Source organism: Aspergillus campestris (assembly GCF_002847485.1).
Source record: "Aspergillus campestris IBT 28561 chromosome Unknown P168scaffold_1, whole genome shotgun sequence".
Taxonomy (NCBI): domain Eukaryota; kingdom Fungi; phylum Ascomycota; class Eurotiomycetes; order Eurotiales; family Aspergillaceae; genus Aspergillus; species Aspergillus campestris.
In genome coordinates, this window is record NW_020194336.1 from 1,580,034 (window position 1) to 1,603,932 (window position 23,899).

Consider the following 23,899-nt stretch of genomic DNA (forward strand, 5'->3'; position numbering starts at 1 on the left):
GCTACCTAACGTAACATACTGGTGTATAGACATAAGTATATGATATGATATGATCCATTCTCCCACCATTCTATAAAAGTACTCCCCGCGTTCTTGTGTTAACCTCTAAATGACTTCCTCGGAAACGACCCAAAAATAAACAGAAAGGAAGGAAAAAACCAAATTCTGCAAGACTGGAAGGGATAAAAAAGCTTAGATAAGAAATAGAACAAAAGGGGAAACAGCTATGGTTGCCGTCTGAGATTGGAGAGAATCGATTGATGTGACTTTCGGGGAAATGAGAATCGAGGATGGTAAGCATGGAGGAAACACAATGCAAGCCTTGTAGCTGGTCCCTCGATTCCACCAAATCTCCCAATCCAAATGACGCACGAACGGGGATAGACGAGAAACCCAAAGATAGGGAAAGATAAAAAATGAAGAAAAATAATTAGAAAATAGTTAAAGGTTTAGAAAGAGATATATATCTATGCGGTGGGCTGAGGCGCCTCCTGCGCCTCAGGCTCCTTCTTCTCCACAGCCGGCTCTTCGCTCTGGGCCACAGCTGGGGCCGCCTTGGGGGTCGCCCACTTGGGCTCCTTGGTCCACTCGGCCTCCTTCCACGGGCCCATGTCGCTCAACTCACAGCCACCCTCACAGGCGCAGCTGCCACCGAACTCCTTGGGGAGGTTCTCGGCGGGCACCTGGGCCAGCAGCTCCGACTTGTAGCCGGAGCCGAGGACGTGGATCTTGCTGACCGTCACGGGGTCCAAGAAGCCCTTGACGACGCTGAAAACGCTGCTGAAGCCCCAGGGGGCGTTGATCAGGTACAGCTTGCCCAACCGCTCGGGGTAGTAGTTCTGCGAGATATCCGACGCCTGCTTGACGTACGAGTACACCGAGGGCACGCTGGTGATGCCCACGCCCTTCAGGTCCATGACGGTGCAGCACGTCTCCAGGAGCTTGCCGGCCTTGCGCGAGCAGGCGGGCAGGCGGGGGTCCGCCAGCTTCTCATACTCCGTGACGAGGTTCTGCAGCATGCGCTCAGCGGTGGTGATCTTGTACATGGCGTTGAGGTCGATCTTGCCCAGCTTCTCGATGTACACCGGTCGTCCGTCCTATTTCAGGACCCTCTCGTCAGTTCTGTCCAACCAGTCTAGTTTCATTGGACCGCCAGAGTGTAAACATACCTTATCCGTCCGGTGGTAGTACTGGGGGTAGTACTTGAAAACATCGGGCTTCTCCTGGTAGTCGAAGGTACGGACCAGATCATCGGTGCCGAAGTTCTTTCGCCACTCCTCGCAGTTGACGAACCTAGACAGGAGATTATTAGCACATGAACTCGGCATCAGCCATACAGGAGAAGAGACCGAGTCTCCAGCGGGTTCGGAACGGTACAGTCATCTCCCAATGGATGACCGCACCCCTCCACCCCCGTAGGACAGACCAGCCTCCCGGACAAACATACATAGTCTTCGCAGCAGCGACATCGAACTTGCGAGCTCTCAGGAAACGCAACAGGGTGAGCGTGTCCAACCGCTCCGTAAAACCCATCTGCTCCAGCTCCGAGCGGAGCTGGACGACCTTTGCGTCCTGCTCGGGGGTGGTGTGGCCAGGGTGGCCGGGCTGAGACTCCGGCGCGGTGGTCGGGAAGTCATAGTCGTCGTACTTGGACGGGGTCGACATGGTGACTGATTTTATGTGCTGCGACAATTAGAAACTGGGTGTACGGTAGAGACTGGGAGAATCAAGAAGGCGAGGGAGAGGAAGAGTTGCAGTTCTAGGGGGGGCGAAAGTTGTTTTGGGTGTGGAGGCGAAATTGCGAGGTGACGGGAGGGGGGAAGAAGTGGGGAGAGGGGGGAGATGAATGTCAGAGATGACAGGGGGAGAGATAATTGGAGGAAATCTCTAGGAGTTAATCCTCAGGAGAAAGAGTGAAGCAAGGGGGAAATAAAAAAAAAGAAGAGCAGAAATGGAGGGATCGACTTACTAGTTGAGTTTAAGTTAAAGAAGGGAAGAAGAAGGAGAAGAAGAAGAGAAGACGGTCAAGCCGGGACGGAAACAGAAGAGTGTTTGTTGCCGTTGCGTTAGGGCGGTGTGATCTATACAGTTGGTCTTTTCTGTACCAATATCTCCTTCAATTAATTAATCCTTTATAAGAAGCAAAAGAAGAAGGATAAAAGGGGAACTGGACAGATTCCTATGAACCTCCTCTCATGTAGTCTCCTATTCAAAAACGAACAGGTATGATCCTTTCTGCTTCCAGCTCTCAGGGTCAACTGGTCAACTGGTCAACTGGTTTGGGTGGAAGATCAGCACGACTAATTACTCGCATCTACTCCCGACTAGGACACGACTACAAGATTGGAATGGAAATCAATTCAAGATGTCAAATCGTCACTGCCATGATTAAAATTAGTATTAAATAATCGTCCGTTCCACCAACTTCCACTACATCAAGTCAATGGCAACTGTCCGTGTTGCTCAAAACACCATGACAATGAGCATCTCATTGATGGAACCCCCTCATCCACCATCTTCCGGTCTGTAGGGATCCCATACCACATATAATTACATCTTGAGAAACAGAGGCAAAAAAAAAAATCAAAAATCAAAAATCAAAAGGGAAAACAGCAGAACGGTGCAGAGGGCGTCGGGACTTGGAAGTATCACAAACAAGACAGGAAAAAAGAATCATCAAATTCGCCCGCCAAAACTCACGCAACAACATAAAGAGAGGAGGATAGGGGGCAAAGAAATAGATAGAAATAAGATAAATCATTCAACCGGGTATCACCGTCGCCAGGTATCCTGCACAAGGAGAGACCAAATCCTCCCAATCCGGTGACAAGAACTCGGGGCGATCGATCCTCGAACCAGCGAGGTCTCATTCCCCGTCCCCATCGGAGTCGAGAAGAACTCGGCCATCTGCCTCGCCATATTACACTCCTCCTCCCCTGGTAGCGACACGTCGATATGCAACACAATAGAAACAAGTCATGGGGGCGTATGTGGCGGTTCAGATCCACCCGACAGCTCACATCCCGCCCCACTCCCCCGGCCCGACGGAGCCCGCCGGGGGAAACCGTCAAGTATAAAAACAGAAAACAAGAACAAAACAAACAAGGAAAGAGAGAGAGAAAGGAAAAAAGAGGAAACAGGAAAAAGGAGAAAGAAAAACATGCATCCATCTCCATATCATCAAACGGATCACCCATCCCGCCACAGGGGTCGTCAGGTGGCAACGTGGGGAGCAGATCAGGGCCGGATCCTCCTCACTCCATCAAACCCCCTGGGAGCTGGCAACTCGGGGAATCATCGTCATCGGGCCGGTCGCTCCGCATCATATACGTCGTAAGGGGAAAGGAAGGGCAGCCTGTCCCGGAGCAACACCGGCTTACCATCCCTTCTTGCGGGCGAATCGCTTGTTCAGGAGCGTCAGGACCTTGGTCACGTTAAATTGGACGTACTCCAGATCTAGATCCACGAGGTTGTCCTTTTGCATTTCCAGCAGATCATCCAGCTTCAGGTCCAGCTCGAGCAGCCCCCGGCTCCGTCCTATTGACATTTTGTCAGTATAGAGTCCAGAAAGGGACTCGGCAAGATGCCGGCCGAGGATCCGCATCGGGAGTAATGGTTCACCTTTGTAATGCAGGCTAATGACAAATGTGCCCGGCAGGGGACTCTTGAACATAAAGTAGATGTTGGCGCGTCGGTTCTCCGGTACGTTACTCCGTCGGATCACCCCCTCCTTCTCCAGCTGCTGGTGGGTGAATTTGTAGGGGCCCAGCTCTTGGTGCTTCTGCTGCTTCCGCGACTTGCCTTCGGACTGGCTGCGGACGTTGTGCAGATAGGACTTGTACGTCTCCAGCTGTCCCACGAGATACGCGTTGTGATCGCGGATCGTGTTGAAGACCTCCTCGAGCTTCTTGGTCTCCGTCAGCACCTTCTCCTTCAGCGAGCCGAGGTGTACCAGTTCCTGCTCCACTTCGTCCCGCAGCAGACTGAACTCGTCTGACCGGTCGATGACGCCCATCTCCTGCAGCTGGCTGAGGAGCTCCATGGTCCGGATGCCCTTGCGCACCATCACGGCGTCATTCTTCAAGGTCGCCGCCGCCTCGGCAATGCGGTCGAGTCGCAGCGGCCGGCGGGCCACCGATGTGTTCGGCGGCAACGACCGCAGAATCTGGACAAAGGTCGATTTCGCCTCCATGAAGAACACCTCCTCCTGGGTGATATCCAGGGCGGCGGTGAAATCATCCAGGGCGGTTTCCCACCGGCTAAACAAGGGCACCGTGATGGTGCGGTTCTCCTTACGCGGGACCTGCGCAGGCGCAGTGCCCAGCTCCTGGAGGAGTTCGTGCAGATGCGAGTGCTGGTCCTGGGCCAGGGCCAGGCTGTGTTTCTCCAGCAGGCCGTGAGTGGAGTACATCTCGTTCAGGGTGATCTGCAACTCGAGATCCCGTTTGGAGAGAGCCACGTAGTTGTCCATCTCCAGGCTCTCGTAGAAGTCCTGTACTTCGCACAGATCCAGCAAGAACTTGTTGACTCGCTCCTTGTTCTGCTCGATGAAGGGCTGGAGCTTGGACATGTAGGGCTCCTTGGCATAAGACGGCTTGTTGGCCAAGTTCTGGATCATCTTGGCGATCAGCGTCAGGGTCCGGCGCGGCTTCTCGGTGGGGGTCGCATCGATCAGCATGTACGATCGCGGGGTGACAATGGCCGGGTTGATGAAGCGCAGGAAGAAGAAACCACCGATCAAAGTACAAATCGTATGGTCTTGCGCATCCGGGTACTTGCGTCGGGACAGGCTGCGGATCTGCTTGCAGATCCACCGGATCCCGTACGGGGTCTCGTCCACGAAGTTGATGATCGTCGAAATGAACGCATTGGCGATGTCCATCAGCATCTTCAACCGGGGTTTGATGATGGCCTGAACCTGTGCATTTTCCTCGGCCGTCTCTGCGGTGACCGAGCGGGCCAGGTAATCGGGGATCGTGCCGGTTTCTTCTTCAATCTGCCTTATCATGCTCTCGTACACCTTGAGGGGGTTGATCTCCAGATCGACGTCGCGCAGATCGATCAGGGAGTTAATCTGGTCGGCCAGAACCTGCTTCAGGTAACTTTGGCCGGGACCACGGCGGGTGTAGGTGGTCATCATCCGGGAGACCGGGGTGTTCTGGCGCAGCAGGGACGAGTATTCGGGGGTGTTGTCAAACTGATAGGTAAGGACGGACTGGAACATGGTGAGCAGCAGGTGCTCCTCGCGGCTCTCGTACTGGTTTCCGTAGATGGTGAACATGACGGTCTGGAGTAGGGAGTCGATTTCGGACATGGACACCAATCGACACAGGTGGGCGATATGGCGCGGCTCCGACTGGAGGAGGAAAAGGAGATTGCCGTATTTCTGGGTCTTGTCGTCGTTAGGGAAGAAGCCCTCCTGGGGGTCGATGGCATCATCGATGTGGCTGGCGACTTCGTTTTGCTGGAGATGGGTGAGCGGGACGGTCACGACAGAGGAAAGGAAAGCTCGAATTAGATTACCTCTTCCAGGGCCATCCGGTTTTGAATCAGCAGGGCTATCCGCGAATCCAGATATCGGACATCTTTCTCGAGGACGAAGTTCTTCTTGGACTGGGACGAGATCTTGGATTTTAATTCTCGCAGGTATTTTTGGGCTGTTACCGGATTAGCACGATCTCCCGGACGCAAGTTGGAAGCCAAAACCCACCTCTCGCCAAGTCATCTGAGATCTCCAAGTCTCTGTCCTTAGCGGACATCGACAGGTATAGCGCCGTGACGGACAGCCGCTTGGACTGGCGAAACGAACGAGTGTCATGGGACGACATGGTGTTCTGGCGTGTGACGGGCTGGAAGGAGGAAGAGGAGGACGTCGAATTTCTGGAAGGTTGCAACATAGTGGCAACGGACATTATGGGAATGAAAGGAAGGCACGTCGATTCGAATGAAGTCGGTAGACGCACGCGAGCGTGATATGGACTTTGTCGCGCGACTGGCCACCGGGGTCGACAGCAACAAAGATCCCACCTCCTCGGTTGTATATAGACAGTCCTCGATGGATGGGGGGGGGGGGAACGGGGACTGGGCGCTGGGTCTCAGGCGTGCGGAAGGATGCTCATTTGAGTTGAATCTGCGCTCTCACGAATTTCCGCGGAAATTGACGAGCTAAGGAGCCCCCTAATCGCGCGCGCAAGAATTATGTGTGGCCGGGAGACAATTCAAAGGAGAGACGTGGCCAATGGCGTCAGTCTTTGCTCAACTGACAGGCAATTAAAGGGCGACGGGTCGGAATGGGGGAAAGTCGCGAGTTGCGTCAGGTCGACCGATGGAAAGGGGAAGAACCAGTCCACCGAAAATGCGAGCGAGGGGTCGAGTGAACCGACAGGGCGCGCGACTCGAATAGTCTCCGGGTTGGCGAACGAGGGGAGACTTGTTATGGATAGGTCGTATATCTCCGAGTCAACGGGGGGGGGTGGTGAGAGGTCGAAAGGAACCTTTGGGGAGAGAAGATGGATGGAGGAGGAATTTGCAGGCAGCAAAAGCAGGGAGCGCAAGGCAAGGACGGGTTAATAGATGCGCAGAGGGGAGGCAGGAGATTCAGGTACGGAAAAGTACGGTACTGTAAATCAAGGACACTAGCATCCACAGGATACTCCAACCCAATGATAACAATATAATAAGAATAATATATGACGATCAGGAAAGCGATACAAGCAATCAATAAGGAGAATAAAGTCAATCTATTTAGTTTGGTTCAGGGAAAAAAAAAAAAAAAGGAGGGTAATTTTATTATTAATGACGATGGTGATAATAATACTGAATATCAGGGAACCAGAGGAGGGGAAGGAGAATGGAAATGATAATGGTTCCTGATTGAGAATAATGTGGCAGGAGTAAAAAATAAAATCAAATCATAAAAAAGGGAAAAAGGATAGGAAATAAAATAATAATCAATATAATCAAAATCAAAATCAAAATAAATAAGAAAAAAGCAAGCAAGAGAGGGGGAGATGCTTTAGGGGCCGGTGGGAGTGGAGATACAGTGGTCTCCGTGACTTGCATTGCATTATTCTACTGTCTCTCTGTATCTGGTTCGTATCCGTATCGGTACCCTTAACGTTGAATCGAACCAAGTATCGACTCTTTCGGGACCCAGGGCGCTGGACTCGACCACGAGGCTACATCTAGATTTGACTTTCTTTCTTTTCCCTCATTGCTATCTACCATCCTTCCTTTCAATATACGAAGACCCCATTCTATGAACAGAGAGAGGACCGTGACCCTAAATCCTGTGCGTGGATCTTAACAGGCGGTTGACCAACGGGATAGATACTGGGTTTCCCCACTAGAGGACGGACCCAACAGGCAATCAATCCCTGTACCTGAACCAATTCATTTGTCCCTTTTTTGTTATTTTTTTTGTTCAATGATGGGGTCAGGAATGATCCATTGATCCGAGCATGGAAGAAATTTTCCGTACGAGTAAAAAGAGAGAGGAAGGATTGTCGCACGACTCGTCGACACACCGCGGACCATCTGTCTGACTCTCCAGAATGCCGATAAGGAGATGGTTCAATTAGGAAGTAGGACTAAGTGATGAAGAAGGTTGGCCCTGATGCATGGACCGATCACCCTGTTCATCATCATTTGGCACGGTGGGGATCATTTGTATGGAGTACCATCTACGGAGTATGGAGTATGGAGCCCTCCCAACGGGACAAGGATTGACCAAGCCTGAATAAAGGAAAGACTGGAGTAACTCTACAGTACCTTGGGCAGTGCTCTCTGAAAGAATTGCACTTTTTCGGTTTCCTTGACATTGTGGCAACTGGTAAGGGTGTTCTGTGTAAGCCTTGTAAGACTGTAACCAGACTTATTCTCATCATAAGCAGAGAAATGTTCCGGCTGATCGTCTTCCGTCCTCTTTTTTTTCTTTTTCTTAAACCCTCCAAGCGCCTGATAATCGACAGTGTGCTGCAAGACGACGCAAGGGGAATGCCGGGAGCCACCTGTTGCACGTACCAGTCTAATTCTGATAGTCGGACTGTTAGACAGTTGACTAGCCGGATAGATATGGAGGGACGAGGACACTAGTCGAGAATGGCCCGTGAGACATTGTCATTATCCGTATTTCACTGATCATAAGATATCAATAGATATAATTGTATATATATGTATATGATCTATTTATATTGATCAGTAACAAAGAATACAATCTGCATGCCATCAACGTTACTCAACCCTTTGCTTTCATTCTGATCAATGGCGATTTCAATGGATCCTTGGGGAAAGCGTGGTACGGAGTACAGAGTACATTTCCCTCCCGAACGGCCAGGGGTAAAAACTGTAAAAGCGGATGGGGACAGATGGGGGGGGGGGAGTGGAGAATGACTCCGCTCGACTAACCTCATCACGGTCTAGGTAGGACTCGATTGAAACGCCCTCAGTCTCACTTGGCTGCACTAGCAGCGGTATGCCACACCTGATCCTCCGAGACTTGGAATGTTGTTCAGCTGTCATATACAACTATCTGTCCGGCTGATATCCCTGTTCCCTCCCCATCCTCCCTGGGGAATGATGGATTCCTCGGGAAAGTCCGGCTATTTTTTTTTCTCCTGACATCGGACAGGGAGGGGGGGCGCGGAAGACAGAAAACGCATGGTGTGCTGGATACTCGGATAATCATTGGTCTGAAACCCCTGTCGGTCTGAATCATGGATTATCCAAGCCCTCTGGGTGTGGTGGGGCCCACCGTTCCTCCCACACTTCTCCATCTGCTGCACTGATAAGAATAATACGAAGATAAATAAATGATTCGAGGAGAGAGGAACTATAGAAGACCAGCGAAGAAAATTGTAAGAAGAAAGGTCAAATACCGGAGAATGATCAAGGAGGGTGACACTATTCAGAGGGCATGAAACATACGCAGGGTAGGATTGTTGACGGTTCCTGACTGCCGCCAACGCTGGTGTAACCGCTGGTCCCCTGGACGGCAACGGGCTTAGCGGTGGTACCTGCAGCTGGATTCTCCCGCGTTTAAGTCGCCCCGAGTCAAGGAACAGAAAGTATGATAGATGATGTCTTACTTGTTTTTATTTAAAGTATTTCTATATTTGAGACAAAGACTTCGTATATCTATATCTATCTTGACATACGGAGTATATTCAAAGTAAAACCGAAGAACAATTTCAACCTGAGAAACAAGGCACATGTGTATTGAAACCAACCCTCATTACAGGTTGTGAAATCATTACATCATGCTCTCCCCGCCACTCACCCGTCACTCCTCCGACTAGTATCAGTCAACAAGAACTAGTCATGCATGCAACAAAACTGTCATCCACGGATGTTTCAGTGTGACAAGTCAGGAGACCAAACCCAGGCACACCAAATCCCGTTGAAATCAACAGAGCCCGTCTTTGCTTTGAGTTTTCTTGTCCGGGGTAAATATGGACTACTGCCATCGACGGTGGCCGTGCCAAGTACATACTACGGAGTACATACCACTGACGTAAAGTAAAGTGGTCAGGTGCCCGCCTCACTTCTGGACTTTCTTTGAGCTCTCCCGCCCCGTCCACAAATGCTCGGTCAAGATGGCTTGAGGAAACCATTCTCGAATTGGTTACCAAACCCACTTCCCATGGTTTTGAGTAAGTCACCTGCATATCGAGCACAGACACTTGTCAAACACGAACCTGGCCCTTGGGACCGCCTCTCGTATTCGCCACTCTCCGCAGTCGAATCTCATTGGCAACGAAGCTCCCCCAAGACCCGGGGAGGACACACAGGTCGCGGTTGTTGAACCAGGGATCCGTTCATGCGCATGGTTAAGTCATTGTCATCGTATCAGTCTGACATGGGGGGTAATTTTCAACAGGGACGGGAAGGTGATATATCAAACCACAGTTCAACATATTAAATTATCCTGATACGGAGCACATGGCATTCCCCACCGATCCACTGTTCTCGTTCTCCTTATCCAAAAGTCAAACTCTCCCTCCAAACTGCCATCAACTGCAATTTCGACTCTCTCCCCACTCTCCACATCGCGACCCGCAGTTACTTGTTTATTCTAATTATCGGTATCCATCGAAGATAGACCGCAATGGGAGGTCCACGGCAGGAATCCCGTCCACACAGGGACAGCAACCCAACAATCAGGGATGACCTTGATTAAATCGTCGATCGACCTGTTTGGCATCACGCCCTTGTGTACCTCCCCCCCTCCTCTCCCCGCTCGACGCGCTTGGACTGCATATGCCATGCCGTGCTAGCTGTCCCGCTATCGGATGGATAGCTCGATACATTCAAGTACAGTAGGTACGGAGTACAGGGCCCTACGACCTCGTAAACCGTGATACATGTACGTACGTAAGTGGTAGAACGATGCGCCCACACGCATACACAATAGACATGCATGATACATACGTACGCCCACACAGCCACGAGAGGAGACATTCTCAATTTTTTTTTTTTTCTTTTTCCCCCCTCCATTCCTTGACTATCATTCCTTATCCGGAATCAAATGTTTGCTTGCAATTCTGGGGGAGCCTCAGCTGGAGACCAATGGCTGATTCTTACATGCCGCTATTGAACCTTAACTCTGACTTCTGAGCCCCAGCCCAGGGCGACGGTGATTCACCGCTCTTCGAGGGAATCGTTCACTCGTGGCTTTTAATAGCCCTGGGGAGGGATCCTTCCGTACTACCCACAGTTGGGGTATTATCATCTGGGATTGTAAAGTGGAGGATACAGTATACTCAATGATCAACATGAGACTCGTCCTTGCCTAGTATCTGTGTTGCCTGAGACACTGAGAAATCTCGGTGTTCTCCCCGAAGTCTTCCTCCGTCTGCCCTATTCGGGAATGGTAAACTGATAGCTCCAATCGTATCGGAGCTATCTGCATCTTGTCGCTTCTGAAAAATCCGATATCTCCGGGGTCAATTGTACAGGAACTCTATCCGCCACTACCTCTGCATAAGAGTGATCTGCGGCACAAGGCTCTGGATTACTCCTTGTACTTGTGTACCTATACCAAGACGTAAGCACGGAAGTACATTCCTATCTCGACTACCCGATAGAAAGTTTCTTTCATTATTAACAATACTCCAAGGATCTAATCTCATACCATGGTCGAATCGACCAGAGTCCTTGTCTAGCCAGGTCTTGTATAATTAGCATAAAATGTATATGCTGACAAAGCAGCATAAAACCAGACTATCAGCAGCCACTAGTTACCGGCATCAGATTTGCCGTTATCGACGATGCCAATCATGATTTTATATCTTGCAACCAATCCATGAAAAGAACAGCAATGCCTCAAGCTAAAGAGTCACCCGGCTGGACAGCCAAGAGGGTGTATCTCCTCGCATACAACGCAACCTGCGCTCTCCTCTGGCTCCGCATTCTGCTGTCGATTATCAGCATCCTCCTATCCCAAACCGACACCGCCAATCCCAATTCCTCCATTCCGGTCTCAATCTATACCACCGTTGAGCCATGGGCTCGATGGACTCAGACTCTCGCTGTTGCGGAGATTCTTCACGCTGCTACAGGTAATCCCTCATACCTTACCTCCCTAACCAATATGCACCCTACTATCTACACCCAAAGCCAAAAGACTAACCCAACGCAGGACTCACCCGCAGCCCCGTCCTCACAACCTTCACGCAAGTCTTCGCCCGCTCCGTCCAAGTCTGGGCCATCAACTACGGGTACCCAGACGTCATGGCGAGCTCGCTCCCCGTGTACACGGCCATGCTCGTCGCCTGGTCCACGGCTGATGTCATCCGCTATCTGTACTTCGTGATCATGTCTGCCGGACTTCGTATCCCGGGGTGGTTGAAGTGGCTTAGGTATGTTATGTCTTCCTGCATCTCCTCTGAAGCATTGCAGTCTAGACGGTAAACGAAACTAATAATGAAATGGGCAGGTACTCGCTCTTCGTCATCTTGTATCCCGTTGGGATCGGCGGCGAGTGGTGGTTGATGTTTGGGGCTGCGCGTGCTGCGAGCACGGGGTGGCTGCTTGAGTGCGTTTGGTATTTCTGTCTTGCGCTTTATGGGCCTGGTTTGTTATCCCTCTGTTTTAGTGTATCTGGGGGTTGTGTGCTAATTTTTTTTCCATAGGGTCTGTGATGATGTATGGGTATATGCTTAAGCAGCGGCGTAAGACTCTGGCTAGAGCTTGAGGATTGTCCGAGCTTGGTTGGAGCGCGTGTCTTGGTTGATATGGTGGATCTCATAGCCGGTTGGGTTGCCCTTTTTGGGTCCGACATCACGGCTCGTCCCTTTCTTCCAATACGACATTGATTGATTTATCCACTGCGCAGGAAAGGTAAGTATATGAGCCGAATGTACATGCATGATGCTGGATGGCACATACCGAGGTGAAAAGAAGTGGCTCGTTGAAGAATGACAATCTTTAACCTTATGATATAATATATGAAAATCTCCTATAGAATAAGTCTCATATTTTGTCGTCTATTAACGAGTAAAAACCTACTTTGTTGTATTGAATTGGTCCATCTGTTTGTATGTACACAGATGTATAAAGATGACTCAGCACCAAGCGAGTCGCCCAAAAAGGAATAGTGTCTGGTCGAGATGCCAGCAATGATCCATCTAACAGACGGATGGGGAGATACTTTGTCCTATACCTAACATCGGGCAAACGTGCATGATACCCAGGACTCACTCTTTCGGCATATCAAATCCACCACTTTGATTAAGTCCAGTTCACTCACTTGGGAGTCCATTCTGCTTCTGCAGACAACACGCTGTCGCTAAGTTCAATCTTACCCCATGGACATGCAGTGATACCAAACAACGCAATTACACATTGATCAGCGTCCATAAGTCATTCGTGTGAACAATTTGCAAGAAGTGTACTATATCGGTCTTCTCAAACCCTACTGGAGGAGATCAACCTCCAGTCCGCCACCATGGCCGAAGGTGAACCATCATACATAGACTACGAGACCTTCTTAGACCCCGACTTCTCAGCGGCCTCCTTCGCCAATTCATTGGTAGTCGCCACCAACAATGCCACCGACACCCCGCTAGATCTATCAACGCCGCTATCGCGCGTGCTGTTCGATCTCCAGGAAATCGATACCCACATCCACACGCTAACTAGCAAATCGGCGCTCCCCCTGCTGACGCACACGCGGGACCAAACCGCGGCAGCGGGAAAGATCCTCAAGGAGTCCGAGGAGCAGATCGCCTCCGTGTCGCAGGGCTACGAGCGACTACAGCGCGAGGTCCTCCGCAAGTGGGAGACAGCCGACGAGACCCGCGTCGCCGCAGAGAAGTCGCTCGCTACGGCGCGGCTCGCCCGGGCCGTCGCGCGTTGCATCACGCTCAGCCGGCAGCTAGAAGGCCAACTGCCCGAAATTACAGGCCGCGGTGCGGGCGGGAGCGGCGACGGCACGAATTCGCCCAACCCATCCCGCGAGGACTACCGGGCGTTGGAGCGCGCAGCATCTACCATCGTCGGCCTGCGGCGCATGTTTTCGGCCTCGGAGCCCGGCGAGGAAGGCCACGGGCTGGACCGGGTCAAAGTCGTGCGGACGCTGCGCGGCGAGCTCATGATTCCGGCCGAGAACATGGTCAAGGGGAGAGCGCAGCAGGCTATCACGCGGTTCTCCATGTCCACCATCGCCACCGGCGGTACGGGGTCCCAGGCGCAGTCGGGCTACAAGCAGGCGCGCGAGGCCCGCGCGCGCCTCGTCTCCGCCGTCACCATCCTGTACGTGCTGTCGCCGGTCCCCAAGCAGCTGCAGTCGCCGTCCGACTTCCAGCCCGAGCTCCTCCTCTCCGCGCTGCAGGGCTACATGAACGCGGCGATCCTGTCCTCGCTAAACGCCCTATCGCGGGCAATCACCACGCCGCCGATCCTCGAGCGCACCCTCAACGAAGTCGCCGCCAAATGCCAGGACATATTCGCGCTCGAAGCCATCCTCGGTAATATCCGGGCCCCAGCCCACCCTCTCCTCCCGGCCGTTTCCGCCAGCGACAGCACCGACAAGGGTAGCAGCAGCAACAACAGCAACCTGGTCCAGCCACTCCACGCCGCCCTCGACACGACCTCCCTCCCATCCTACTTCTGGCGCTCCCTCGCTTCCTCGTTAGCCATGCGCGCCCAGGAGATCCTCACACGCGGGGGCGTCGCAGCGCGGACCCTCCGCGCAGGCAAAGACCACCTGAAACGCGAAGTCCGAGAATGCGTGTTGCGCGGGTCGCAACTACCGACGTCGATCCTGGGCGCCGAACGCCGACTAGGCAGCGAGACGGGGACGACGAACGAGCGAACGTGGGAACGCGAGGCGGCTGTGATGGTCGGCGCCGTGACCATGACCAATGTACCTGATCGGTAGAAAGTGACACAAGCTATACATTATATATTAATCCTCAACATGAATTAATTACATCTTATTTATGCGTACAATAACAGGGCAGCCAAAGAAAGCAATTAGATTACGTACCTACATCGAGATCTATACATATTGTATGTATGATTGGACTGGACGGTGCCGACCGTCCGGAAATCCGGTTTTCTCCCCTGTTGTTTCTGAGACGGTTCTGGTTTTATTGCTTACCACTTACATACCCACCAGTGAGTCACGGATGGGACCAGGGTGAGGGAGTAAGGAGTAGACCAGGGCAGGCAGCATGTGAAATACGAGTCAGCCACATGTCTTACGGTAGTAGGCAGATACCTAGATATATAGATAGATATGTATGGACCTTCGGTACATGTATACCTAGTTAATATGTAAGCAGCTAAGTATCCACCAGCTTGGTACGTAGAACTTCCTGATTCTTCCGTAGTACTGTGCATAGACAAATAATAAACCAATCAATAGATAGTAAACGAATGTAGAAGACAGGTAAAACCGGAAGATCGAGGAACGAATCCCCAATCAGCAAGGAACAAGGCACCATGCGTTTCCAACGCGTCTTGTGAGCATGGAGTTGTTCTTCTTCTTCTTTGTTGGGTGTCTGTTGCATGATTTTCTAGTTTCTTCTTTCTGCTTTTGTTCTTTGTTTCTTGTTGCTGACTGGTTGCGGCTGTGTTTCTTACTATTGTATGGAATCTTCACGTGAGGCTCCAAGGGTGTAAGTGCGAATGTCAGAATCTAGGCATCCGCGTTTTGATATATATCTGTCTATCATTCATTCATGGACTCATGGTGGTAGTGGCGTTTGAAAGGGAGTCGATAGACAGGGTGTTATTGTCAGTGGTTTGGCCAGCGGTCAGTCAGTCAGTCATTCAGCCAGCCAGCAGCCAGCAGCCAGCAGAGTTAGTCGGTCATGGACAATGAGCTGTCCGAGGGATACATACAGTAGACAGGGAGATTCAGAGATGAAACTGTGCCGTGACGTCGGTATCTATGTATGCAGAGCATGATATGCATCTTCACCGCTTGTCTATGAGAGGAATTATATTCCAGATGTGCTTCGGATGGAAGTAATATATTGTATGTACTATCAGGGTAAGGTACCTGGATTGGGATATTTTATATGGATTTATGGTCTACTGTGTGTTTTTAGTTATGTCTGCACAGTATTAGACAACTAGGTTTATATCTAGAATACAGACAGACATATTTAGATATTGGTTGATCTAACCCACCTCCAGATAGATCAGGAACTGTCGATCAGAATGATCCGACCAGAGCATACGTCAGCCTTGTACGAAGCCATCCATTCCATTCCATATTCAATACTAGTATTTACTAAGTATCATCATACAACAACATACTCTAGATAATGGATAATACTATACACGTGGTCATCACAAGCCAAATCATAAACATCAACGCATCATAAAAACACATGATTGCCACTCATACGCGGGGAACCCCGACCTCAAAATCCTTTCTTTGTTCTGAGCAAAAAAAATCCCCGAACACAAGACACCGACTTGTCACAAGTTCCGTACCTGGATCGAATCACCATCATTCGCCCCCTTCCCCTCCCCGCGCCCGCCCCCCATCTCGTATAACCCACTCACCCCATCGCGCCTTGTTTGGGTTATCCTATGCCATGGATCTTTGAGATCTGGGTTTCCTGGTGATGACGCTTGCGTCTCTGACCCGGAGTTGAAGATTGGGTCTGTACTAGGTAGGCTGTTTGTTGGGTTAGGGGCATGTATTGATTGATACCCCGCGTTTGGGGTTTGTTGCATCTGGCTGTAGTGTAGTAGTCGTGGTTGTAGTTGTAGTTGTAGTTGCAGTTGCATGTAGTAGTACTAGTTAGTAGTTACTGTAGTGGTTATCATTGTAGTAGTTGCTGAAGTAGTAGTTGCTAAAGTAGTATGGGTAGATCAAATTAGTGCTTAATATATCATACTCTCAAAGAAAGCGTGGAAATAAATCTAATACTACAATAACAATTACTATACCAATACTAAATAAAACATACCCCTCATGACCCCGCCCTCTCCTCCCCCGTGGCCAAAAAAGCCAAAAGGCACAAGGGGTATAGCATGGATTGGTTTCTGGGACGCTGGAGATGGTGGCGTAAATCGCCCCTTCTCCCCCTCCCCCCTCTCTCCCCTGGGAACTGGAACGGTGGCTGGCGTTTTCCCTGTCGCGAGAAAGGTAAAATGTGAGTTTGGTCGTATTAAAATAGAAGTGTAGTATCGTGGTGTGCTCATGGTAGAAGGTAAAGTGTAGGTGAGGATGGATGGAAAAGTTGGGTCAACTCGTGTAGGTAGGTTTTACTTTGCTATTTCATATTCTTTGGGTTTCTTTATTTTTGATTTTTGATTTTACACGATATTTGATTTATTTTCTTTCTTTCTGTGTTTTTATTATTATTTATTTTGCAGTGATCACTCGCTTGGGCCACTATAGACAGTCTCCTGTCAGGCTTCAAGAGGGGCAGACAGGGCAACAGGGCAAGGTCAGTCACGCGTCGATCACCCTCTGAGTCAAGTCTCCGTCCAGTCCGTCTGGACTCTCGAGTGGCGTTCCAGAATGTATTACCCAATTTCAATAGATAAGACCCAGACCAACCAAGCCTGTGCGACTACGAATGAGTGGGTAAAGTAGGCAGGGACTTCACTAGGTCACTCCCTAGGCAAGGTACCTCCTGTCCACGATCGGATCCCACAGGGCCAATTGGACAGGGAAACTCGGTCCTGCAGGGCGGCTAATGCAGTCGCGTTATACTAGGGAGTCTAGCCTCTAGCCTTACACTTGTCGTTGACTCCGTCTTGTGATTGATCCAGTGGGCTATTGTCTGTGTATCCGTATCTATGGAGTGTGTATGTAGGTATGTATGTAGGTATGTATGTAGGTATGTATGTAGGTATGTATGTGTGTAGGTATGTATGTGGGGGAGGAGGACTATGTAAACTGTAAAGACGAGACTACATCGATGATCCCTCCAGTGGGAGCCTCGAATAGATTACTACTGGAGATGTCATCAACCAATTGTCTCCAGCTGGAGTCAAGTGGGGAACGTGTTGGATTTTAGGTTGGTCTAGGTTGGGAGGGTTGAAACTCTGATGAAACTCTCCCTGTCCAGCACTTCCCTCTCCAGCTTTGAACAAGGGACCAGACAAGGTCCCTCGGTGGTCCGTTCGAGGGATCATGGATGGATCGATCGGCTGGACAATACCTCTTGTATTGATTCTTCCTTGGATCTGGATGATTGTTGGAGGATTCGTCTCTTGTCTCCACTCGATCTAATGTATGACAATTGCAACCCCGTTCCAAGGACCAAAAAAAAAAAGAGCGAGTCGGCCATCGGAACTATTATGCAAAGGCACAGGAGTTTTCTGGGTCTGATCTAGTCTAGTCTAGTCAACTCCGTGCGACGAAGCTATCTGTAATCATTCTGTATGAGGATAATCCATCCGGTTGCTGTGGGCGGGTTTCGAATTCTGGAGTCGATACCGTCTCTGCTGGCATCCTTGCCTGCGTCTGCAGAGTTACCTTTATTTATTTAATCCATTCATTCATTTACCCCCCGGATTTTTCTATATTCTATATTAGTGATGATACAGTCCCGACAAGACGAAATTAAGCTGAACCAGCGCAGTGGTTTGCCATGCCTCATCCCGGGTCGGGTCTGGACCCGACCGGGGGAAGGGCGAAAGTCAACCGAGGACCTATATTAGTATCCAAAGTTACCAGAACAACCATTTCCCCAGGGTCCGAGTGGTCAACGTCACCGGGTGTTGTCATGGCTTGGAACCATGGGTCCATGCCCGGGTTTGATGGGCCTTCTATAGTGTAGATCGGATCTTTATATTCTAGAGAACACGATTAGAAGGTATAGCACATACGCATATATATATTTGTACATGTGTTAAATAATTAAGTTAGGATATATATATATATATATATATAGTCATATATATAGACACTTCTATCGATCAAGTAAAACATCAAACAGAGAATACTCTGTAATGTGGAAGTGTCAGCCGCTCCTACTGGGTCCGAGTTCCTGGTGCCTTCAATCAATCATACGAAGCAGCAGGACACAATGAACCCCACCTGGACTGTTCCACGGTAGAGTATTGGTCGAGACTCGCACCGATCGATGCAAAATTGTAAAATACCTAGGTAGGAAAAAGGGAAAAAGGAAAAAATGGTTGAATGCCTCTGTTCGCCTGGAAGTTGACCTTGGCCAACGCATCAAGCCATCAGTACCTCGCATCTTGGATCAGCCACCACTGCGTGTGACTCTTTTTTTATTGATTTAAGCGCGGAGGTTCCTGATACGGTTTTGATAATACGAGCGATAGGTAGTTGGTACTTCCACGTTGATTAGGTGTAGTTAGTATGATCTATAAAAGAATCGATCGGGATGGAATCATGACTTGGAGTCTCCACGATGTAGACAAGGGAATTCCAACGTTATTGACTGGGTCCATTCAATCCATTCGATCTATCCGTACTCCGTACCATTCTGGCAACTCCACTGGTCCTGACTTTGTGATTTACTAGTCGATGATTCGTGTCGGAGGTCCAAACCATGAGTACCTGGACGAGAGGACTACCTACCTATGTACCTACTGTATGCTATACCCATACTACCCAGTATCTAGTATCTAGTATCTAGTGCCTACTCTCTATACTATACAATATAATTATCTACGGAAGATACAATCATGATAGTAGAATAGTAGTATAGACGGGAGTATAGAGTATGATCGAGTATAGTCAAGATAAACTCTACCTCTCCATGGTTCTCTCTCCTCCGTTCCCCTCTCTTCCCATCTTCCATCTTCATCTTCCATCTTTCCAATCTCCATCTTCCCATCTTCCCACCTTTCCATAACCAGATTTGCCCCTCGTTTCGCCCGCCTCTTGCCGACCGTTGTTTCCGATAAGCCTCAATCCTTTACCTTTCCCCCACACCAGATGAACTTAACTTACTATGAACTACTGACGGGCTGACTCTCTAAGGTACCGTAAATTATCCTCTTTTTCTGTATTATACTATCGTCGTCACCATTCCTCCGTCTCTTTCCCCCCCCCCTCAGACGCTGCCGTCATCCAACCTGTCTCTTACTGTTCGGCTTCCTACTTTTACAGTCGTATCATCTCCTCCCTGGTCTTCTTTCTTCCTTCCTTTCTCTTCTTCTTCCCCCCCCCTCTCTCCTCTATCATCGATCTCTCTCTATCTCGATCCATCGATCATCAATCATCAATCCTTCGATCAATCCTTTTCCATCTGATCCATCCATCCTTCTCTTTTGATTCACCTCTCCTTCTGTACTTCTTTCTCCCTTCGTCCTTCCTTATCGCCACGGATTGGATCGATCTATATATATCTCCCCATTTGGATATTCTTCTCTCTCCATTTGCCCCTGGACGATATTTGACCTGTCCTTTTCTGCTTTGCTGCTTTCCCCTGGATTTCTATTCTTGTTGACGGATAATTCTGTTGATTGGGGCTTCTTTTTCGGATCCATCTTCCTGGATAAATGGTTGAATCGTGAAATCTCCATTGGATTGATTTGATTCTGATATCTGGGAAATTTAGTTGGGGCTTTTTTTCCCTCTTCTTTGTCTAAACCGGTCATCATCCCCACCAGGGCCAGGACTCGACAAGCAACTGCTGTGAAAATCAATCCAAGTTCACCGAACTAACGCCTGCCCACGCTTAAAACATTGATTTTTTTATTTATTTCCTTGTTTATTCTGGTTCTTATTTATTTCATTCGATTTTACTCCATTTTTCCCCCCTCTCCTCGTCCCTCCCCAACTCCATTTTTCCCCCCTCTCCTCGTCCCTCCCCAATCTCTTTAAACCCTCCCAAGTCATCCTTGGATCACATCCTCCATCTTTCATCATCCATCCTTCCCCTCCTTTGATCATCTTGGATCATCTTTGATCCTCCCCTCTCTCCCATTTCGGCTTGCCACAACAACAAGCGACTATACCGCTACTTTCTCGACCTTCGTCGCCGCTCCCTTTTCGCCATATCGAACCGGGGAGACATGTCTCCTCGATACTAATGGTGGTCCGCTCCCATTTCCTGTGTGATATCCTGTCCAACTACCCGTAACCACGGTCACCCTTGCTTCGCCTTCCTGGTCGGGGCAGTCGGTTGAACAACAACCTTCGTCGAAACACTGGCGACATTCCACATTCCTGACTATCCTCACCACACCCCCCCTCCCCCCCACACTCCCTCGGACAGGAGACTTTCATTCGACTTTTCCCCCTCTGTGGTGGTAAGTGTTCCGATCATCGTCCAATACAAGCAACGCCCCTCTCCCTGTCCACTGCTCTCCGTGTCATTTGCACAAGACTACCGATGATCCACTTGCTGACATGTTTTGCGCAAATCGGTTCAGTAATCAGCATCCTTTTGATCGTCACCGCATTTTCTCCGCTATCCGTTTCATCTACTTCCCCCCTTGGACCGTGAGAAGGTTCATGTGTGCCGGGAAACGTTTTACCTGACGGCCCTCCTACCGATTCGTACATAGATCCTTTGCATCGCTTGTCAATATGTCTTCGTTTTTACCTGTGAATAATACCTCGCCCCCACCGGATCGGGACATGGAGGATGCCACCACGCCCACCACGCCCCGTCCAGCCTCGAAGGGCATGCCTGATGCGCGGGACCCATCGATCTCCCCCACGCGGATGGACGACCGGACGCCTCGCAATGATTACGCTCAGGAGGAGTCCCCCCGACACCCCGAGTCCCAGGGGAGCGTGGATGACCGAGCCGCCGGGGATTCGGAGGGAGAGGGCTCGGACCACGAGTCCAACCACCAGTCCAACAACGCTCCGCCGTCCAAGAAGAAGAAGGGCCAGCGCTTCTTCTGCACGGACTTCCCGCCCTGTAACCTTAGCTTCACCCGCAGTGAGCATCTCGCCCGACACATCCGCAAACACACCGGGGAGCGCCCCTTCCAGTGCCACTGCACCCGGCGCTTCTCCCGACTCGATAACCTGCGCCAACACGCCCAGACGGTGCATGTCAACGAGGAGATCCCGGGGGACTCCCTCGCGGCCACGGGGACGCGATTCCAGCGCCAGATTCGGACGGACCGGGTACGCCCCCAGGGTCGCGCGCGGGCGGGCACGGCCGGCAGTCAGGGGGCACACAGTCGAGGCCACAGCCGGAACCTCTCGACCTCCAGCATCGCCTCGGCGACGTCGACCTACAGCCAACCCCAGGAACTGCGCCGTCGACCCCCGCCGCTGATCATGTCCAACGACGGGCGGCCCCGGCTGGCCTTGGATCCGCGCGGGGACCCGCCCAGCACGCCCCCGGGCCAGGTCCGAGGACTCCCCGGCCCCGCGACGGGTGGCTCGCCCTACACGTCCTCCCACATGTTCGCCGGCCACGGCGGGAGTCCCCATGTGGCGTCACCCATGTCGGCCGCGTCCCGCGCCTCGGGCTTTTGGGATGGGAAGACCGCGGCGCGTCGTCTCTCGGTGCCCACCGGGGCGAACCCCTTCACGACGCAGGCGGTCAATGCCTACCCGCCCGCTGGGTATGCCAACCCGGCGACGCCGACGGCGTACCCCCCCGGAAGAAGTTCCTTCGCCAGTCCGGCCAGCTCCCACTATTCCGGCGCTCGGGAGGAGGGGGCTCACAGTGCAGCCGACGCGGACCTGCGGAGGCGAACCTGGCATCCGTCGACGTTCCCGGCGGCGCCCCGGCCGGCGACCAGTGGGTTTGGTGGTGGTTACTCCACGCACGAGTCCTTCGCGGTCCCCGGGGGGGCCAAGGCCGCCGGAGAACAACCCCCGCGCCTGCCGGGCATCGAAAGTTTCGACAAGGTGGTTGCGCAGCGACCCCTCACCCCGCCCGTCCGCCGATCCAGTCCGATGCAGCTGGACCATCCGAACGCACCGCCTGGTCATTCCTTTGGGGGCGGCTTCAACTACTCGCAGCCGTCGGTGCGACCGGCGCCCCCCATCTCGGGTCCCGGCCACCGTCGGGGTCACGTCTCGTGGGACATGTCCCTGCACACCAACCTGACGGGACTCCACATCCGTGATAAGCCCCTCCAGCGGGACGCCTCGAATTGGGGCCAGCAAACCATCGCCGAACTGCACAGCGTCGGTTCGCGCCCGTCGTCGTCCTACCAGCCGCAGGCGCCGGAGTATCGCGGCTCCAGCGGTCACGCCCCCAGCTACAGCAATGCAACAAATAGTTCGCAGGCTACCCGGACATCCCCGGAGGATTCGAGCAGCAGCGAGGGGGTCCATACCCCGTCCACCGCGTCGCTCGAGTATCATCCCGCCATCGTGCATAACAACGGATACGTCGAGCCCCATCATACTCCTTATGCGTCCGAGACGTCTCAGACAGTACGCCCCCGCTACCCGGACCTTCGATAACGGCCAGGCCGCTAATTTGCACTGCAGGCACCCCAGCCTGATGGCTATCACGGCGCACATGACTCGCGGCCCGACCTGTTCAGTCATGCCTCCGAGCGCAAATCCGGGATGGATCGGCTGGAGGCGCTGGTCGCTGTGGCGACGAACGAGAATCGTGGGCCCACGAGACTGGTTACTTAGGCGGCCACTTGGACGGTCACTTCGACCGCGAAAGTCAATATATATAAGCATACACAGCATACGCCCAGGTCACCAACCAAACAAAAACCAGCTGCGGATGCGATCCGTTCGATCGGTCTGTCGAAGTGCATTGCTCTAGTGTGGACGCCACTGGCAACTGGCGCCCTCTTTCCTGATTCCTGTACGGTCGGTGTTGTATATTGAGGACCACCGGACCTTTTCCCCCTTTTTCTCCTCATTCGTTTTTCCACCCTCGTTCTATCTTTCCGTTTGGACATAGCTTTGGAGTTTTTAGACCCTTGGCCCATCGTTTGGAGGAAGTTCTCTTTTGCCGGTATATCGCTGTTGGGGGGAATTTCATGATGTGATGACTGATGACTGATGCATACGCGACGGATTTCTTATTGTCAATACAGGGGCCTTTTTTTTTATCTTGATCTTATCTTTTTTTTTTTTTTTATCGTCCGATTCCTATATATCTCGTTTTCCCGGGGCTTTGCGCCGTCTCCACTTTTCAAGTTTGTTTCCTTGTTTTCACCGACCACCAGTCTTCTTTCGGGTGTTCCCTTTCTGTCGGTGGGTGTTGCTGGTCCCTGCATGTTTGGCGTTGGAACTGGGATTGTCCATAGCATGAAGATACCCCGGCCTCGAATCCGAGTTCCGTGAGGTTCAGGTGATGGAATTTCCTATTGTGGTCGTGGGGTGGCTTTGCTTGTTTTACTACATCTGTTTGCGGATCAGCGTCGTGTAAAGTCGGTAGTTTATATCAGACAGTGGTCAGTTCATTCTTTCTTGTAGGTTGAAGCGTGTAGAGCGAACGAACAGCTGTATGGTGTCCGGGCTACAGAAAGTCCGATAAAAGTCTTGAAACAGCAATAGACTCAC

At 51.3% G+C, this 23,899-nt stretch overlaps 7 protein-coding genes across 7 annotated transcripts; 3 read left to right on the top strand and 4 right to left on the bottom strand.

Annotated features, from left to right (window-relative positions):
* Positions 1 to 15: 15 nt before the first annotated feature.
* P168DRAFT_12032 (uncharacterized protein) lies at positions 16 to 384 on the bottom strand. Its single transcript, XM_024832615.1, has one exon. It carries the CDS (start codon positions 299 to 301, stop codon positions 71 to 73), a length of 231 nt encoding a protein of 76 aa, XP_024696827.1. The 5' UTR covers positions 302 to 384; the 3' UTR covers positions 16 to 70.
* An 83-nt stretch (positions 385 to 467) lies between these two features.
* Positions 468 to 1,665, bottom strand: P168DRAFT_228825 (SEC14 family lipid-binding protein; the record flags this gene model as incomplete). Its single annotated transcript, XM_024833157.1, has 3 exons — positions 468 to 1,097; positions 1,170 to 1,293; positions 1,448 to 1,665. 3 exons carry the CDS (start codon positions 1,663 to 1,665, stop codon positions 468 to 470), a joined length of 972 nt encoding a protein of 323 aa, XP_024696828.1.
* Positions 1,666 to 2,366: 701 nt separating this feature from the next.
* P168DRAFT_12051 (uncharacterized protein) lies at positions 2,367 to 3,286 on the bottom strand. Its single transcript, XM_024832616.1, has one exon. The coding sequence runs from the start codon at positions 3,195 to 3,197 to the stop codon at positions 2,697 to 2,699; it is 501 nt and encodes a 166-aa protein (XP_024696829.1). The 5' UTR covers positions 3,198 to 3,286; the 3' UTR covers positions 2,367 to 2,696.
* Positions 3,287 to 3,376: 90 nt separating this feature from the next.
* P168DRAFT_229697 (Ras GTPase activating protein IRA2) lies at positions 3,377 to 5,912 on the bottom strand (the record flags this gene model as incomplete). Its single annotated transcript, XM_024833198.1, has 4 exons — positions 3,377 to 3,537; positions 3,622 to 5,464; positions 5,524 to 5,657; positions 5,711 to 5,912. The coding sequence occupies 4 exons, from the start codon at positions 5,910 to 5,912 to the stop codon at positions 3,377 to 3,379; spliced, it is 2,340 nt and encodes a 779-aa protein (XP_024696830.1).
* A 5,405-nt stretch (positions 5,913 to 11,317) lies between these two features.
* On the top strand, positions 11,318 to 12,193 carry P168DRAFT_229120 (putative membrane protein; the record flags this gene model as incomplete). Its single annotated transcript, XM_024833173.1, has 4 exons — positions 11,318 to 11,558; positions 11,639 to 11,858; positions 11,936 to 12,105; positions 12,132 to 12,193. 4 exons carry the CDS (start codon positions 11,318 to 11,320, stop codon positions 12,191 to 12,193), a joined length of 693 nt encoding a protein of 230 aa, XP_024696831.1.
* Positions 12,194 to 12,653: 460 nt separating this feature from the next.
* P168DRAFT_286384 (Golgi transport complex subunit COG5) lies at positions 12,654 to 14,396 on the top strand. Its single transcript, XM_024836331.1, has one exon. It carries the CDS (start codon positions 12,947 to 12,949, stop codon positions 14,378 to 14,380), a length of 1,434 nt encoding a protein of 477 aa, XP_024696832.1. The 5' UTR covers positions 12,654 to 12,946; the 3' UTR covers positions 14,381 to 14,396.
* A 6,587-nt stretch (positions 14,397 to 20,983) lies between these two features.
* Positions 20,984 to 23,014, top strand: P168DRAFT_229637 (uncharacterized protein; the record flags this gene model as incomplete). The annotated part of the gene is made up of 2 exons (XM_024833194.1): positions 20,984 to 22,804; positions 22,862 to 23,014. The coding sequence occupies 2 exons, from the start codon at positions 20,984 to 20,986 to the stop codon at positions 23,012 to 23,014; spliced, it is 1,974 nt and encodes a 657-aa protein (XP_024696833.1).
* Positions 23,015 to 23,899: the final 885 nt, after the last annotated feature.